We start from the raw sequence: 16923 nt of genomic DNA on the forward strand, positions 1-16923 counted from the left end.
TTGTCAAGTGATCCACCAAACAACTTGAGCCCTTAGATTTCCTGCTTCCGAGATGCAAGGCACTACACATAATCAAAGCCTCTTGCTAGTGATTACAATTAAGAACACAACGAATCAAGTGCAAAAACACAACCCAAAAGCACAACACAACACCGCAAACTCATATCTCAAGAGCACACTATCTTCTCTTCTCTCTAGAAGACTATTGAAAGGGAATTAGGCTTACACCTAGTTCCTAAATAATTTTGGTGGTTGAATTGCCCAACACAAATCTTTGGACTAACTAGTTTGCTCTAGTGTATAAGTTATACAGGTGTCAAAGGTTCACACTTAGCCAATAAAAAGATCAAATTTTGGATTCAACAAAGGAGCAAAGGGGCAACCGAAGGCACCCCTGGTCTGGCGCACCGGACTGTCCGGTATGCCACCGGACATGTCCGGTGCACCAGGGGGACTCAGACTCAAACTCGCCACCTTCGGGAATTTCCAGAGGCACTCGCGCTATAATTCACCGGACTGTCCGGTGTACACCGGACAGTGTCCGGTGCGCCATGGAAAAGCGGTCTCAGGAACTCGCCAGCTTCGGGAAACTCCGACGGATAGTCCGCTATAATTCACCGGACTGTCCGGTGTGCACCGGACTGTCCGGTGCGACTCCAGTGCAACGGCTATCTCCGCGCCAACGGCTCTCTGCCGCGCATTTAATGCGCGCTCTGCACGCGCAGAAGTCAGGCGCGCCCATACTGGCACACCGGACAGCAAACAGTACCTGTCCGGTGTGCACCGGACACCCAGGCGGGCCCACAAGTCAGAAGCTCCAACGGTCAGAATCCAACGGCAATGATGACGTGGCAGGGGGCACCGGACTGTCCGGTGTGCACCGGACTGTCCGGTGCGCCATCGAGCAGACAGCCTCCCAACGGCCACTTTTGGTGGTTGGGGCTATAAATACCCCAACCACCCCACCATTCATTGCATCCAAGTTCTCTACTTCCCAACTACTACAAGAGCTCTAGCATTCAACTCTAGACACACCAAAGAGATCAAATCCTCTCCAAATTCCACACAACGCCATAGTGACTAGAGAGAGTGATTTGCTTGTGTTCTTTTGAGCTCTTGCGCTTGGATTGCTTTCTTCTTTCTTGATTCTTTCTTGTGATCAAACACTCACTTGTAATTGAGGCAAGAGACACCAATTGTGTGGTAGTCCTTGCGGGAAGTTTGATTCCCAAGTGATTTGAGAAGAGAAGCTCACTCGGTCCGAAGGACCGTTTGAGAGAGGGAAGGGTTGAAAGAGACCCGGCCTTTGTGGCCTCCTCAACGGGGAGTAGGTTTGAGAAAACCGAACCTCGGTAAAACAAATCCGCGTGTCTCACCTCTTTATTCGCTTGCGATTTGTTTTGCACCCTCTCTCGCGGACTCAATTATATTTCTAACGCTAACCTGGCTTGTAGTTGTGATTATTTTTGAGAATTTCAGTTTCGCCCTATTCACCCCCCCTCTAGGCGACTTTCAATTGGTATCGGAGCCCGGTGCTTCATTAGAGCCTAACCGCTCGAAGTGATGTCGGGAAATCACGCCAAGAAGGAGATGGAGACCGGCGAAAAGCCCACTACAAGCCACGGGAGCACTTCATCGGAAGAGTCCCGCACCAAGAGGAAGGAGAAGAAGAAGGACTCTTCCAAACGGAAGGAGAAAAAGTCTTCCTCTTCTCACCACAAAGAGAAGAAGGAAAAATCTTCTTCCCACAAGCCGCATCGGAAAAGCGACAAGCACAAGAGGATGAGGAAAGTGGTCTACTACGAGACCGACACTTCATCAACATCGACCTCCGATGCGCCCTCCGTCACTTCTAAGCGCCAAGAGCGCAAGAAGTATAGTAAGATCCCCCTACACTACCCTCGCATTTCCAAACATACACCTTTACTTTCCGTCCCATTAGGCAAACCACCAACTTTTGATGGTGAAGATTACGCTAGGTGGAGCGATTTAATGTGATTTCATCTAACCTCGCTCCACAAAGGTATATGGGATGTTGTTGAGTTTGGTGCACAGGTACCGTTGGTAGGGGATGAGAACTATGATGAGGATGAGGTGGCCCAAATCGAGCACTTCAACTCTCAAGCAACAACAATACTCCTCGCCTCTCTAAGTAGAGAGGAGTATAACAAAGTACAAGGGTTGAAGAGCGCCAAGGAGATTTGGGATGTGCTCAAAACCGCGCACGAAGGAGACGAGCTCACTAAGATCACCAAGCGGGAAACGATCGAGGGGGAGCTCGGTCGGTTCCGGCTTCGCAAAGGGGAGGAGCCACAACACATGTACAACCGGCTCAAGACCTTGGTGAATCAAGTGCGCAACCTCGGGAGCGTAAAGTGGGATGACCACGAGATGGTTAAGGTTATTCTAAGATCTCTTATTTTCCTTAACCCTACTCAAGTTCAATTGATCCGTGGTAATCCTAGATATACTAAAATGACCCCCGAGGAAGTTATCGGGAATTTTGTGAGTTTTGAGTGCATGATCGAAGGCTCGAGGAAGATCAACGAGCTTGATGATGCCACCACATCCGAAGCTCAACCCGTTGCATTCAAGGCAACGGAGGAGAAGAAGGAGGAGTCTACACCAAGTCGACAACCAATAGACGCCTCCAAGCTCGACAATGAGGAAATGGCGCTCGTCATCAAGAGCTTCCGCCAAATCCTCAAGCAAAGGAGGGGGAAGGATTACAAGTCCCACTCCAAGAAGGTTTGCTACAAGTGTGGTAAGCCCGGTCATTTTATTGCTAAATGTCCTATATCTAGTGACAGTGACCGAGGTAACGACAAGAAGGGGAGGCGAAAGGAGAAGAAGAGGTACTACAAGAAGAAGGGCGGTGATGCCCATGTTTGTCGGGAGTGGGACTCCGACGAAAGCTCAAGCGACTCCTCCGACGACAAGGACGCCGCCAACATCGCCGTTACCAAGGGACTCCTCTTCCCAAACGTCGGCCACAAGTGCCTCATGGCAAAGGACAGCAAAAAGAAGAAGGTTAAATCCAACTCCTCCACTAAATATGAGTCTTCCAGTGATGATAATGCTAGTTGTGAGGAAGATAATTTGCGTACTCTTTTTGCCAACCTTAACATGGAACAAAAGGAGAAATTAAATGAACTAATTAGTGCCATCCATGAGAAGGATGATCTCTTGGACTCCCAAGAGGACTTCCTAATCAAGGAAAATAAAAAACATGTTAAGGTTAAAAATGCTTACGCTCTACAAGTTGAAAAATGTGAAAAATTGTCTAGTGAGCTAAGCACTTGCCGTGAGATGATTGACAACCTTAGAAATGAAAATGCTAGTTTAAATGCTAAGGTTGATTCTCATGTTTGTAATGTTTTAATTCCCAATCCTAGAGATAATAATGATGATTTGCTTGCTAAGATTGAAGAATTAAACATTTCTCTTGCTAGCCTTAGATTAGAGAATGAAAATTTGATTGCTAAGGCTAAAGATTTTGATGTTTGCAAAGTTACAATTGCCGATCTTAGAGATAAAAATGATATACTTCGTGCTAAGATTGTTGAACTTAATTCTTGCAAACCATCTACATCTACCATTGAGCATGTCACTATTTGTACTAGATGTAGAAATATTGATATTGATGCTATTCATGATCATATGGCTTTAATTAAACAACAAAATGATCATATAGCAAAACTAGATGCTAAAATTGCCGAGCACAACTTAGAAAATGAGAAATTTAAATTTGCTCGTAGCATGCTTTATAATGGGAGACGCCCTGGCATTAAGGATGGCATTGGCTACCAAAGGGGAGACAATGTCAAACTTAGTGCCCCTCCTAAAAGATTGTCAAATTTTGTTAAGGGCAAGGCTCCCATGCCTCAGGATAACGAGGGTTACATTTTGTACCCTGCCGGTTATCCCGAGAGCAAAATTAGGAGAATTCACTCTAGGAAGTCTCACTCTGGCCCTAATCATGCTTTTATGTATAAGGGTGAGACATCTAGCTCTAGGCAACCAACCCATGCTAAGTTGCCTAAGAAGAAAACTCCTAATGCATCAAATGATCATGCTATTTCATTTAGAACTTTTGATGCTTCATATGTGCTTACTAACAAATCCGGCAAGGTAGTTGCCAAGTTTGTTGGGGGCAAACACAAGGGCTCTAAGACTTGTGTTTGGGTACCCAAAGTTCTTGTGTCTAATGCCAAAGGACCCAAAACCGTTTGGGTACCTAAAGTCAAGAACTAAAATTGTTTTGTAGGTTTATGCATCTGGGGGCTCAAGTTGGATACTCGACAGCGGGTGCACAAACCACATGACAGGGGAGAAGAAGATGTTCTCCTCATATGAGAAAAACCAAGATCTCCAAAGAGCGATCACATTCGGGGATGGAAATCAAGGTTTGGTCAAAGGACTGGGTAAAATTGCTATATCACCTGACCATTCCATTTCCAATGTTTTTCTTGTTGATTCATTAGATTACAATTTGCTTTCCGTTTCTCAATTATGCCAAATGGGCTACAACTGTCTATTTACTGATGTAGGTGTTACTGTCTTTAGAAGAAGTGATGATTCAATAGCATTTAAGGGAGTGTTAGAGGGTCAGCTATACTTGGTAGATTTTGATAGAGCTGAACTCGACACTTGCTTGGTTGCTAAGACTAACTTGGGTTGGCTCTGGCACCGCCGACTAGCCCATGTTGGAATGAAGAATCTTCATAAGCTTCTAAAGGGGGAACACATTTTAGGGCTAACCAATGTTCATTTTGAGAAAGACAGGATTTGTAGCGCCTGCCAAGCCGGGAAGCAAGTTGGCACTCATCATCCGCACAAGAACATCATGACTAGTGACAGGCCACTGGAGCTCCTACATATGGATCTATTCGGCCCGATTGCTTACATAAGCATCGGCGGGAGTAAGTATTGTCTTGTAATAGTGGATGATCATTCTCGCTTCACTTGGGTATTCTTTTTACAGGAAAAATCTCAAACCCAAGAGACCTTAAAAGGATTCTTGAGACGGGCTCAAAATGAGTTTGGCTTAAGGATCAAGAAAATAAGAAGCGACAACGGGACGGAGTTCAAGAACTCTCAAATCGAAGGCTTCCTTGAGGAGGAGGGCATCAAGCATGAGTTCTCCTCTCCCTACACGCCACAACAAAATGGTGTAGTGGAGAGGAAGAATCGAACTCTATTGGACATGGCAAGAACCATGCTTGATGAGTACAAGACACCGGACCGGGTTTGGGCCGAAGCGGTCAACACCGCCTGCTACGCCATCAACCGGTTATATCTTCACCGAATCCTCAAGAAGACATCATATGAACTCCTAACCGGTAAAAAGCCCAACATTTCGTACTTTAGAGTTTTTGGTAGCAAATGCTTTATTCTTGTTAAAAGAGGTAGAAAATCTAAATTTGCTCCTAAAACTGTAGAAGGCTTTTTGCTTGGTTATGACTCAAACACAAGGGCATATAGGGTCTTTAACAAGTCCACTGGACTAGTTGAAGTCTCATGTGACATTGTGTTTGATGAAACTAACGGCTCTCAAGTAGAGCAAGTTGATCTTGATGAGATAGGTAATGAAGAGGCTCCATGCATAGCACTAAGGAACATGTCCATTGGGGATGTGTGTCCTAAGGAATCCGAAGAGCCTCCAAGTGCACAAGATCAACCATCCTCCACCATGCAAGCATCTCCACCAACTCAAAATGAGGATGAGACTCAAGTTGATGAAGGGCAAAATCAAGAAGATGAGCCACCTCAAGATGATGGCAATGATCAAGGGGGAGATGCAAATAATCAAGAAAAGGAGGATGAGGAAGAACCAAGGCAGCCACACCCAAGAGTCCACCAAGCAATCCAACGAGATCACCCCGTCGACACCATCCTCGACGACATTCATAAGGGGGTAACTACTAGATCTCGGGTTGCTCATTTTTGTGAACATTACTCTTTTGTTTCCTCTATTGAGCCACACAGGGTAGAGGAAGCTCTCCAAGATTCGGATTGGGTGGTGGCGATGCAAGAGGAGCTCAACAACTTCACTAGAAATGAGGTATGGCATTTGGTTCCACGTCCTAATCAAAATGTTGTAGGAACCAAATGGGTCTTCCGCAACAAGCAAGATGAGCATGGTGTGGTGACAAGGAACAAAGCTCGACTTGTGGCCAAAGGATACTCCCAAGTCGAAGGTTTGGATTTCGGTGAAACTTATGCACCCGTAGCTAGGCTTGAGTCAATTCGCATATTATTAGCCTATGCTACTTACCATGGCTTTAAGCTTTATCAAATGGACGTGAAAAGTGCCTTCCTCAACGGACCAATCAAGGAAGAGGTCTATGTTGAGCAACCTCCCGGCTTTGAAGACAGTGAGTATCCTAACCATGTCTATAAGCTCTCTAAGGCGCTTTATGGGCTCAAGCAAGCCCCAAGAGCATGGTATGAATGCCTTAGAGATTTCCTTATTGCTAATGGCTTCAAAGTCGGCAAGGCCGATCCTACACTCTTCACTAAAACTCTTGACAATGATTTGTTTGTATGCCAAATTTATGTTGATGATATCATATTTGGGTCTACTAACGAATCTACTTGTGAGGAATTTAGTAGGATCATGACACAGAAATTCGAGATGTCTATGATGGGGGAGGTGAAGTATTTCTTAGGATTTCAAGTAAAGCAACTCCAAGAGGGCACCTTCATTAGCCAAACGAAGTACACTCAAGACATTCTAAACAAGTTTGGGATGAAGGATGCCAAGCCCATCAAGACACCCATGGGAACCAATGGGCATCTCGACCTCGACACGGGAGGTAAGTCCGTGGATCAAAAGGTATACCGGTCGATGATTGGTTCATTGCTTTATTTATGTGCATCTCGACCGGACATTATGCTTTCCGTTTGCATGTGTGCAAGATTCCAATCCGACCCTAAGGAATCCCACCTTACGGCCGTAAAACGAATCTTGAGATATTTGGCTTATACTCCTAAGTTTGGGCTTTGGTACCCTCGGGGATCCACTTTTGATTTAATTGGTTATTCTGATGCTGATTGGGCAGGGTGTAAGATTAATAGGAAGAGCACATCGGGGACTTGCCAGTTCTTGGGAAGATCCTTGGTGTCTTGGGCTTCAAAGAAGCAAAATTCGGTTGCTCTTTCCACCGCCGAAGCCGAGTACATTGCCGCAGGTCATTGTTGCGCGCAATTGCTTTGGATGAGGCAAACCCTGCGGGACTATGGTTACAAATTAACCAAAGTCCCTTTGCTATGTGATAATGAGAGTGCAATCAAAATGGCCGACAATCCCGTCGAGCATAGCCGCACTAAGCACATAGCCATTCGGTATCATTTTCTTAGGGATCACCAACAAAAGGGAGATATCGAGATTTCTTATATTAACACTAAAGATCAATTAGCCGATATCTTTACCAAGCCACTTGATGAACAAACTTTTACCAAACTTAGGCATGAGCTCAATATTCTTGATTCTAGAAATTTCTTTTGCTAGTTTGCACACATAGCACACAAGTATACCTTTGATCATATCTCTTTTGTATATGCTATGACTAATGTGTTTTCAAGAGTATTTCAAACCAAGTCATAGGTATATTGAAAGGGAATTGGAGTCTTCGGCGAAGACAAAGGCTTCCACTCCGTAACTCATGCTTCGCCATCACTTCAAGCAACTCTCTATTCTTTGGGGAGAAATAAGCATCAAAGAAAAGGACTTCGTCTTTGGGAGAGAATAAGAGCCCAAAGCTAAAGGACCGGACTTCGTCTTTGGTATAATCTTAACTCATTTACTTATGACCAAAGGGGAAGATAGTACTTAATGGGCTCTAATGATTCCGTTTTTGGCGATTCATGCCAAAAAGGGGGAGAAATGAGCCCAAAGCAAAAGGACCGCACCACCACCAATTTCAAAAATTTAGTGCTTTCCAAGAGTATTTATCAATTGGTATCCTATTGTGTTCAAAAGGAGGAGAAAATTAGTTTTTCAAAAATGTATATCAAAACCCTCTTGAACACTAAGAGGTGGATCTCCTTTAGGGGGAGTTTTGTTAAGTCAAAGGAAAAGCATTTGAAACAGGGGGAGAAAATTTCAAATCTCGAAAATGCTTTGCAAATCCTATTCATTTACCTTTGACCATTTGCAAAAGAACTTTGAAAAAGATCTACAAAAGAGTTTGCAAAAACAAAACATGTGGTGCAAGCGTGGTCCAAAATGTTAAATAAGAAAGAAACAATCCATGCATATCTTGTAAGTAGTTACATTGGCTCAATTCCAAGCAACCTTTACACTTACATTATGCAAACTAGTTCAATTATGCACTTCTATATTTGCTTTGGTTTGTGTTGGCATCAATCACCAAAAAGGGGGAGATTGAAAGGGAATTAGGCTTACACCTAGTTCCTAAATAATTTTGGTGGTTGAATTGCCCAACACAAATCTTTGGACTAACTAGTTTGCTCTAGTGTATAAGTTATACAGGTGTCAAAGGTTCACACTTAGCCAATAAAAAGATCAAATTTTGGATTCAACAAAGGAGCAAAGGGGCAACCGAAGGCACCCCTGGTCTGGCGCACCGGACTGTCCGGTATGCCACCGGACATGTCCGGTGCACCAGGGGGACTCAGACTCAAACTCGCCACCTTCGGGAATTTCCAGAGGCACTCGCGCTATAATTCACCGGACTGTCCGGTGTACACCGGACAGTGTCCGGTGCGCCATGGAAAAGCGGTCTCAGGAACTCGCCAGCTTTGGGAAACTCCGACGGATAGTCCGCTATAATTCACCGGACTGTCCGGTGTGCACCGGACTGTCCGGTGCGACTCCAGTGCAACGGCTATCTCCGCGCCAACGGCTCTCTGCCGCGCATTTAATGCGCGCTCTGCGCGCGCAGAAGTCAGGCGCGCCCATACTGGCACACCGGACAGCAAACAGTACCTGTCCGGTGTGCACCGGACACCCAGGCGGGCCCACAAGTCAGAAGCTCCAACGGTCAGAATCCAACGGCAATGATGACGTGGCAGGGGCACCGGACTGTCCGGTGTGCACCGGACTGTCCGGTGCGCCATCGAGCAGACAGCCTCCCAACGGCCACTTTTGGTGGTTGGGGCTATAAATACCCCAACCACCCCACCATTCATTGCATCCAAGTTCTCTACTTCCCAACTACTACAAGAGCTCTAGCATTCAACTCTAGACACACCAAAGAGATCAAATCCTCTCCAAATTCCACACAACGCCATAGTGACTAGAGAGAGTGATTTGCTTGTGTTCTTTTGAGCTCTTGCGCTTGGATTGCTTTCTTCTTTCTTGATTCTTTCTTGTGATCAAACACTCACTTGTAATTGAGGCAAGAGACACCAATTGTGTGGTAGTCCTTGCGGGAAGTTTGATTCCCAAGTGATTTGAGAAGAGAAGCTCACTCGGTCCGAAGGACCGTTTGATAGAGGGAAGGGTTGAAAGAGACCCGGCCTTTGTGGCCTCCTCAACGGGGAGTAGGTTTGAGAAAACCGAACCTCGGTAAAACAAATCCGCGTGTCTCACCTCTTTATTCGCTTGCGATTTGTTTTGCACCCTCTCTCGCGGACTCAATTATATTTCTAACGCTAACCTGGCTTGTAGTTGTGATTATTTTTGAGAATTTCAGTTTCGCCCTATTCACCCCCCCTCTAGGCGACTTTCAACTATCTCTACGCAAAAGTTGTGCTCAGATCTCTTTGGATGGATTGGAGGTGTTGCACAAGTGCTTGGGGATGAAGGCACAACTCTTGTAATGCTTGGTGCTGAGTAGAGGCTATTTAGGGGGGTATTCATAGCCCAAATCCCCTCAAATAGTTGTTAAGTAGATTCTGGAAATATGCTTTCTGCAAATGCACGACACCGGTCCGATGCACCATCGAACCTCCAACGGACACACTGCCATCAATGTGATCTGTTTTAGACGTGCCTTCCCATGGGCACTGGTTCAGTCTAGTGCACCACCAGACCTGCCACGTGTCTCGCCACACCAGTTAGCCATTGAGAACGACCGTTGAAGCCCGAGGTAGCCGTTAGACCCAACTGGTCTGGTGCACTACCGGACTGGGCCGATGTGTCATTTGCTCGAGTACTCCACTTCCAGACCTCTCTGTAAAATAGGTCAAGTGTGCCACCGGTGCGCCAGGCCAGAACTCCACTTCTGGATGCTCTCTAGAACTTTGATCCATTGCACCAGGCCACCGAAGACCTTCTGTAGTCGCTCTGCGCACTCGGTCCGGAGCACCACCGGACCGGTCCGGTGCACCTCAGTACACCTCAAACCTGACTCTTCATTGATACTATTCTCCAATTTATTTTAGCTATTCTTGTGAGCTTTTCTATGACTTAGACGAACTTATTTAGAGTATGTCCAACCGATCGAAGTCATAGATTCATACATGTAGCTCATCTCCAACTTATAAATCCTGTTCTAGCTCAAACTTAGCCTAGAAATCACTTTACCCATAATCTAACTTTCTGAACTCTCTCAATTACTCAAAATATTCCTTAGGGCATTTACAACTTATCTAAGTATGTGAACTAGTCGTATCTTAACTCATCCAAGTTTTGCCCTATTATGGCCTCTGTTTGAGCTAGTTGTTGAGTTGAACTTCTCAATTTGACTCATATGAAATTGTAAGTGCACACTTAGCAATCTAGTTAGATCTCAAGGTTGTGTTGGTCATTAATCACCAGAATTGATTTAGAAATGACATACAGTACATTTCCCCTTCAGTGGTGATGAACCGCTACGACCTGCCCGCCTTCCTAGGCGCACTGCTGGTGTACCATGTCATGTTCGCGCCCATCGTGCCACTGGTCATACTAGACATGGTGATGAGCCTTGTCGCCGACGTGCTCGACCTGTCCGGTCATGCCCACAGTTGTGGGCACGACACGTGGAGACTCGAGGAGGACTAGCACCTAGTGGCCTACATCCGATAGAAAGGCTTAACCTGGACCACCAAACCGGCATGCTGGTCGTGGCTGCGGTCGTGGCGGCAGCACCGACGACGCCATGCACAATCGTCGTCGCGGTGGCGGCCACCGTGGTGAAGCCGAACCTCGCCTCACAGTATAGTGATGACGTACGAGCGATAGACGTTGTGAGCTGCACCATAGGGCCGCGGAAAATCGACGTGCGTGGGTAGCTGTTGCATCCCGACAGATGTCTTGATCTGGTAGGTTATTCACGTCGACCGACAACGCACTACGTTGCGAGAGAGTGTTTAGGCTATCTGCACTCATTCTACTCTAAATTTCTACTCAAAAAGAATATTCTGTCCTAGTCATAAACATTTTGAAATATAGTAGCCAAACCCCCGCATCCACAACTACTCTATATTCTAACTCTATACAAACCACCATCTTTTTTATCAATATTTTTTACTTCACTTCTACCTGTGAGCTTGTTCAAACGTGCAAGCACAAAAAGCGTTGATGTCATACCACGCTAAATCTAGCGTTTCAACACTTCTATGACACCAGGGACGGATCCAGGCTAGTTTTTGGTGTCCTGTGACACCAATGAATTTTAGTAATCTCTGTAGAATATATGTTTGTTAGCACTTAAATGAGTTGATGATTCTATAATTTAATGGAGATAACAGTAATGATTGTTTTGTCTAGAACCGCTCCTATATGACACAATAGCGTGGATCATAGGGTAAATGACTGCAACAGTTTTTTACTTGGCATAACTCTATTCCGATGTAGCGTAGAGCGTTCCCACTGCGGATAGTTTTACTATAGATGTCCAATAAGCACGAGGCCCACGAGCCCGGCACGAAGCCCGCTGTTTTGGCCCGGTCCGAGCCCGGCACGGCCCGGTTATATGCGGGCCCGGGCCAGCCCGACACGAATAAGCGGGCTGGGCTCGGACAGGAAATTAGGCGCGGTGGGCTAGCCTGGCACGGCCCGTTTAGCTCTATGCCCGTTAAGCCCGCTTTTTTACACTAAAACGTGCTTTTCGGCCCGCTTTTTTCGTGCTAAACGGGTCGACCCGGCCCGTTTAAGCCCGTTTGCGGGCCGGGCTCGGACAAGAAATTAAGCCCGCGTGCTTAGCCGGCCCGGCCCGGGTTTCTAATCGTGCCTGGCGGGTCGGGCCCAAAACGGGCCGGACTTCACCGGGCCCGGACCGGGCCGGGCCGGGCGGCCCGTTTGGACATCTCTAAGTCTTACCGACTTTGAAGGAGCGATGGAGGAGATAGGGGAATTGGTGGGTGTGAGGTGTGTTTTGGCTACGTCATCCTCATTAAGTGGTTCAGTCATATCTATTTTGGCTCATTAGGATTTAATAGAAACCCGAACAATGATTAAGACCTTAATGAACACAATTTGATAGTTTATGGACCAGGTTGATATAGCAAGACAAGTTTAAGTAGGGGGCTGTATTTTAAAGTTTACCCCGGTAAACAAGGAAATGCTGGTGCATATACCATTTCCCAATCAGAAAGGAAAAGGATGAAACCGGGGCCGGGCACTCGCTTCTACTAGTTCATATTCCACTAGCTCAAGACTGGCCGCTTAGCCGAGTTGTTCCAAAGCAAGCCACCATTTGGGTTGCGAAAGCCTTGGCGACGCGTACCACAGTGGAAGCGAATAAAGTTAGTTAACTAACGGGCACCAATATTTATCGGCGGCCTCCTCCGCCTCCACTTCCCCGCTTGCGGCCTTTTTAACCGCTTTTTAAAGCTCCCCCGCCTCTCCCACACTCCCCACTTCACCTTCGCCCTCCCCCGCCTGCGAGCGCGAGGCGCGGAGGGGCTAGCGCGCTAGCGGCGCCATGGCCCTGACCGACGCCACCGCGTTCCCCTACGGCCTGCGGGTCCTCGTCGTCGACGACGACCCCACCTGGCTCAAGATCCTCGAGAAGATGCTCCGCAAGTGTTCATACGAAGGTTGGAATCTCTGCTTTCCTCTTTGCTTCTTCAGCTTCATGGATAAGTTGGGGTGGGATGGCAGTTCATGTGCTCTGGCAGTCGGAAGGCTCACTCGCCCACGCCTAGTGTTCGTCCAAATTACACAGCGGATGAGTTGTGACATCTCGCGCTTATGAGTACGTTCTGATAAGCGGTCTCATTTTGCCAATCCCTTGTTCATCTAATTGTGTGTTTAGTCATGGTAAAGGTGATTGATTTCTTAGCTTGTTCGGGATGTTTCCTTGAACAAATATATGTCAGTCAAATTTTCCACTTTTGGGCTTCTTTTATCTTCTTGTGTTTGCTTTTGCTTGTAGATGCTATGAGTGATCGGATCGTGATCGCTCAGACAGGAGGCATTTCTGCCTTTGATATAGTTTTTCAAACTATGGTATCACTTTACCAGTGAAAGCTATAGGCGGATAGGCCTAGTCTATTAGCTTTTTCAGATAAAAAATTCATATGGTGAAACATGGAAGGGCATAGGCATTCTAAGTTTGCTTTCACAGTGAAGTTACTATTTCTTCCTCTCCGTTTTAGATCGATGGCTAAGCACTTAGTTCCGCTCGTGCGTAATTTCGTAGGCAGTATAGTATAGACATATATTCTGTTCCTTGAGTGGAGTCTATTTATTTTCTATTTTTTTATCGCACCATAGCTGGCTTTGGGAGCAGGGAAGTTTTCAGTGAGTTACCCAGCGAGCATATTTATTTGTCTTTGAAACATCTTTATTTTCATCTGGACAGAATTGTTAGTCCATTTGGCTGACATGTTAGCGATTTTATCACAACTGAATGGTCTGTTCCTTGATAAACTCTTTTTTTTTTTTTGAAAAATTGGCAGGAGCTCTGCCTTTCAATTAAGATAGGGAAGAGGTTATGTACATGCTTAAAATTTAAAAGAACATCCTCCTAACAGCGGTCTGGACAGCACATAATCACTACTATCAGCTGAAAATTATGTTTTATAAGCATGCATGATGCATCTATATTTATGGTCGATAATTATCATGTCTTATATTAAAATAATTGTTTTACCTACAGTCACCACATGCGGTTTAGCCAGTGTTGCTATCCAAATTCTCCGGGAGAGGAGAAACAAGTTTGACATTGTAATCAGTGATGTCAACATGCCTGACATGGATGGTTTCAAGCTTCTCGAACTCATTGGGCTTGAGATGGATCTACCTGTTATAAGTCAGTATTCAATACCAACACATGTCTTTCTGCAAGTTCCTTTTTTTAATATCTATTATCAAAATACCAAATTGCTCCAATCTGTTTCCACAGTGATGTCCATAGACGGAGAGACAAGTAGGGTGATGAAAGGTGTCCAGCATGGTGCATGTGACTACCTCCTCAAGCCTGTTCGGATGAAGGAACTCCGAAACATTTGGCAACATGTGTATAGGAAAAAAATGCATGAGGTGAAAGAGATTGAAGGTAATGACAGCTATGATGATCTCCAAATGTTTAGAAATGGTGTAGAGGGATTCGACGAGAGGGACCTATTTATGAGAGCTGACTCTGATACTATGAGGAAGAGAAAAGACGTGAATAAGGACCATGCAGATCAGGACTCAAGTGATGGAGCTACTGTTAAGAAGGCTAGAGTTGTCTGGTCTGTTGACCTTCACCAGAAATTTGTAAATGCTGTCAACCAAATTGGATTTGACAGTGAGTACTCTCTAAAGTTTGATAAATTTGCAACTCCCTTCATATATTTTTTTTTTTAAAATTGCATGATCTCAATTTTAAATTGTAACTATTGCTCGCTTGCAGAAGTCGGGCCGAAGAAAATACTGGATCTTATGAATGTTCCTGGCCTGACAAGAGAGAATGTGGCCAGTCATCTTCAGGTATGGTAGATATCATATTCAAACAGTAATATTCTTTTATGTCTTCCTTTCTTGAAGACCAGATCTTATGCTGATTGCTGATGAGCTTTGACATGGCATAGGCCTCGTCTGTTTTAGCTTGCAGATTGTGAATTGCACTTGCAGGTTGTTACCATTTGCAATCTGAAACAAACAGGTCATAAGATTGCCATAATTCACATGTCTTGAAAACTTCTTTGCAACATGCACTTTTTTCTCAGAATGCACAGCAGAGCTGTGTGCCATTGTATTAATATGTAGAAAAAGCATGTCCAAGTAATGCATTAGTGTTTTGTGTATGCCATGCCCATTTACAAAAAAAAACATCCCTTACATGTTCTCTAAGCAACAGTTACTTGAATCCTTAACTTACAACAACATCAACAAAGTTTTTTGTTCCAAACAATTTGCATGTGCTTCATCCTTAACTTAAAAACTGAAATATGAAGACATTTGAGATTTCATGGAAGGATAAACAAAGTTTGAAATTAACATCCTTGTATGCGTTCGAATTTACAAATGTTTCTCTAATATTACTTTTTTCTCGTCTGATGCTTGTACTTAGGTCTCGATTGTCCTAGTAATAGATTTTTTTTTCTGTGCAGAAATACCGCCTCTACTTGAGTAGGTTGCAAAAGCAGAACGAGGAAAGGATAATGGGTGCTGCTAGGCAAGATTTCAATCAAAAGGGACCATCGGATCATCTTAACCTCCGAAGTTCCTTCCAAGAGCAACCAGGCAACCTTTCCAATGGATGTCAGCATAGTTCTCAGAAGGTCGAAGCTCAGACCAACATTCTCGATCCTCATCTGGACGACACGAAGACTTCAATGCCCTTGAAGGTGCCAGATAAAAATGGAATTTCAGCAAGTGATGCTGTTGACCCTCACAATATCACCACTGCTTCACCTTTAAGTGGGGTGTTCTCTTTTGAAAGAATGCCAGTGAATCAGGACAGGAAGCTATCAGAAACCATGATCTTGGAATGTGAGTCCTGGAGTGGAAGTGTGCCACCAAAGCAGTTCATGCAGTATCCAAAGCATAACCATGAGCGCTGCGACCTTCTAGGAGACTATTCTTGCTTGCCTAAACCGGACTTGGAGCACCCAATTGCCCCTGGTCATCTGTATGCCCCACCGCCAGTAATTTCGATGAGTTACAATGTGGAGAAAGATGTCAGAGACTTCTCAGATGTAAAACCAGATCTTCTTGGCTGTATGAAGTCCTTATCACCAGCACTGACATGTACAGTTGAGTCGGTTTCTGCTCAACTTAGTGACAGTGTTGTGACCTCAACTAACAGTGACCGGAAGTTTTCCAGCGTGGAGGGGTTGTCCAGCATTAAAGATTGTGACTTTGATCAGGAAAGGAACGGAGCTATTTTGTTTACTTCAGAAGAGGCAAGTATATTATGCGGCACTGATTTTACTTGTCTACCTGAAGACCTGTCCGGCTATCAACTTCAAGGTGTCTCCTTCGGGAATAAAGGATTGAACAGCATCGATTTATATCAGTGCAATGATACAATGTTAATACCTGGACTGCAGAATAATTGGTATGATGATGATGTAGAGTTTAGCAGTGAAACCGTGGAGTTCCCATTGCTAGACGGAGGCCTGTTTGCATAAATGCCTCATCTGGCCCTATCTTTCAACCATGCCCTTATGTCAGCAGGGATGATGTTCATTGGTATGTTCCCCTATAGCGCCTCCTGTAGGGCTATATTTAACCTAACTTGATCCTGTGGTGGAAGGATTTAATTTGTAGTCTCGCCACTTTTGATAATTGTCTGTATTATAGACTGTGCCATGGCACAATGACTGCAATATATACTCTTCACGGTGATCAAAATTACATATGAAGACTGTCAAATCTTTGCCTTGCACAACTAAACTTTTGCAGTGAATTCTAACTCTGATGCAGCATTGCACACATGTGAGACTTATGAGTTTCACTGGAAACTTTGAGTATAGGCAAAGAGGACTCCTGCAGGGCCTGCAGGATGTGAAGCTATTTGTTGATCTAACCTGAAAAAAAATAGGTGAAGGTGATAATGATACAGGCTGTAGCCTACATACTAGTTTTTCAACCTA

General features: G+C 45.0%; 1 protein-coding gene across 2 annotated transcripts; it reads left to right on the top strand.

Annotated features, from left to right (window-relative positions):
- The first annotated feature begins 12693 nt into the window (after window positions 1–12693).
- On the top strand, window positions 12694–16759 carry LOC100285939 (two-component response regulator ARR11). 2 transcript variants are annotated; one of them, NM_001158828.2, is made up of 5 exons: window positions 12694–12933; window positions 13998–14150; window positions 14244–14630; window positions 14736–14812; window positions 15436–16759. In NM_001158828.2, exons 1-5 carry the CDS (start codon window positions 12819–12821, stop codon window positions 16456–16458), a joined length of 1755 nt encoding a protein of 584 aa, NP_001152300.2. In that variant the 5' UTR covers window positions 12694–12818; the 3' UTR covers window positions 16459–16759. The 2 variants fall into 2 exon arrangements, with proteins under 2 accessions (NP_001152300.2, XP_020405391.1); XM_020549802.3 differs by having other exon boundaries at window positions 12695–13091; window positions 15436–16693.
- The last annotated feature ends 164 nt before the right edge of the window (window positions 16760–16923 follow it).

Source organism: Zea mays, chromosome 3 (assembly GCF_902167145.1).
Source record: "Zea mays cultivar B73 chromosome 3, Zm-B73-REFERENCE-NAM-5.0, whole genome shotgun sequence".
Taxonomy (NCBI): Eukaryota; Viridiplantae; Streptophyta; class Magnoliopsida; order Poales; family Poaceae; genus Zea; species Zea mays.

Excerpts from the sequence above, each read along its gene's own strand:
- LOC100285939 (NM_001158828.2), top strand. The coding sequence starts at position 12,819 with ATGGCCCTGACCGACGCCACCGCGTTCCCCTACGGCCTGCGGGTCCTC. Across the intron at positions 14,151-14,243 it reads GATGGATCTACCTGTTATAA|TGATGTCCATAGACGGAGAG; the intron begins GTCAGTATTCAA and ends CTGTTTCCACAG. Across the intron at positions 14,631-14,735 it reads CAACCAAATTGGATTTGACA|AAGTCGGGCCGAAGAAAATA; the intron begins GTGAGTACTCTC and ends GCTCGCTTGCAG.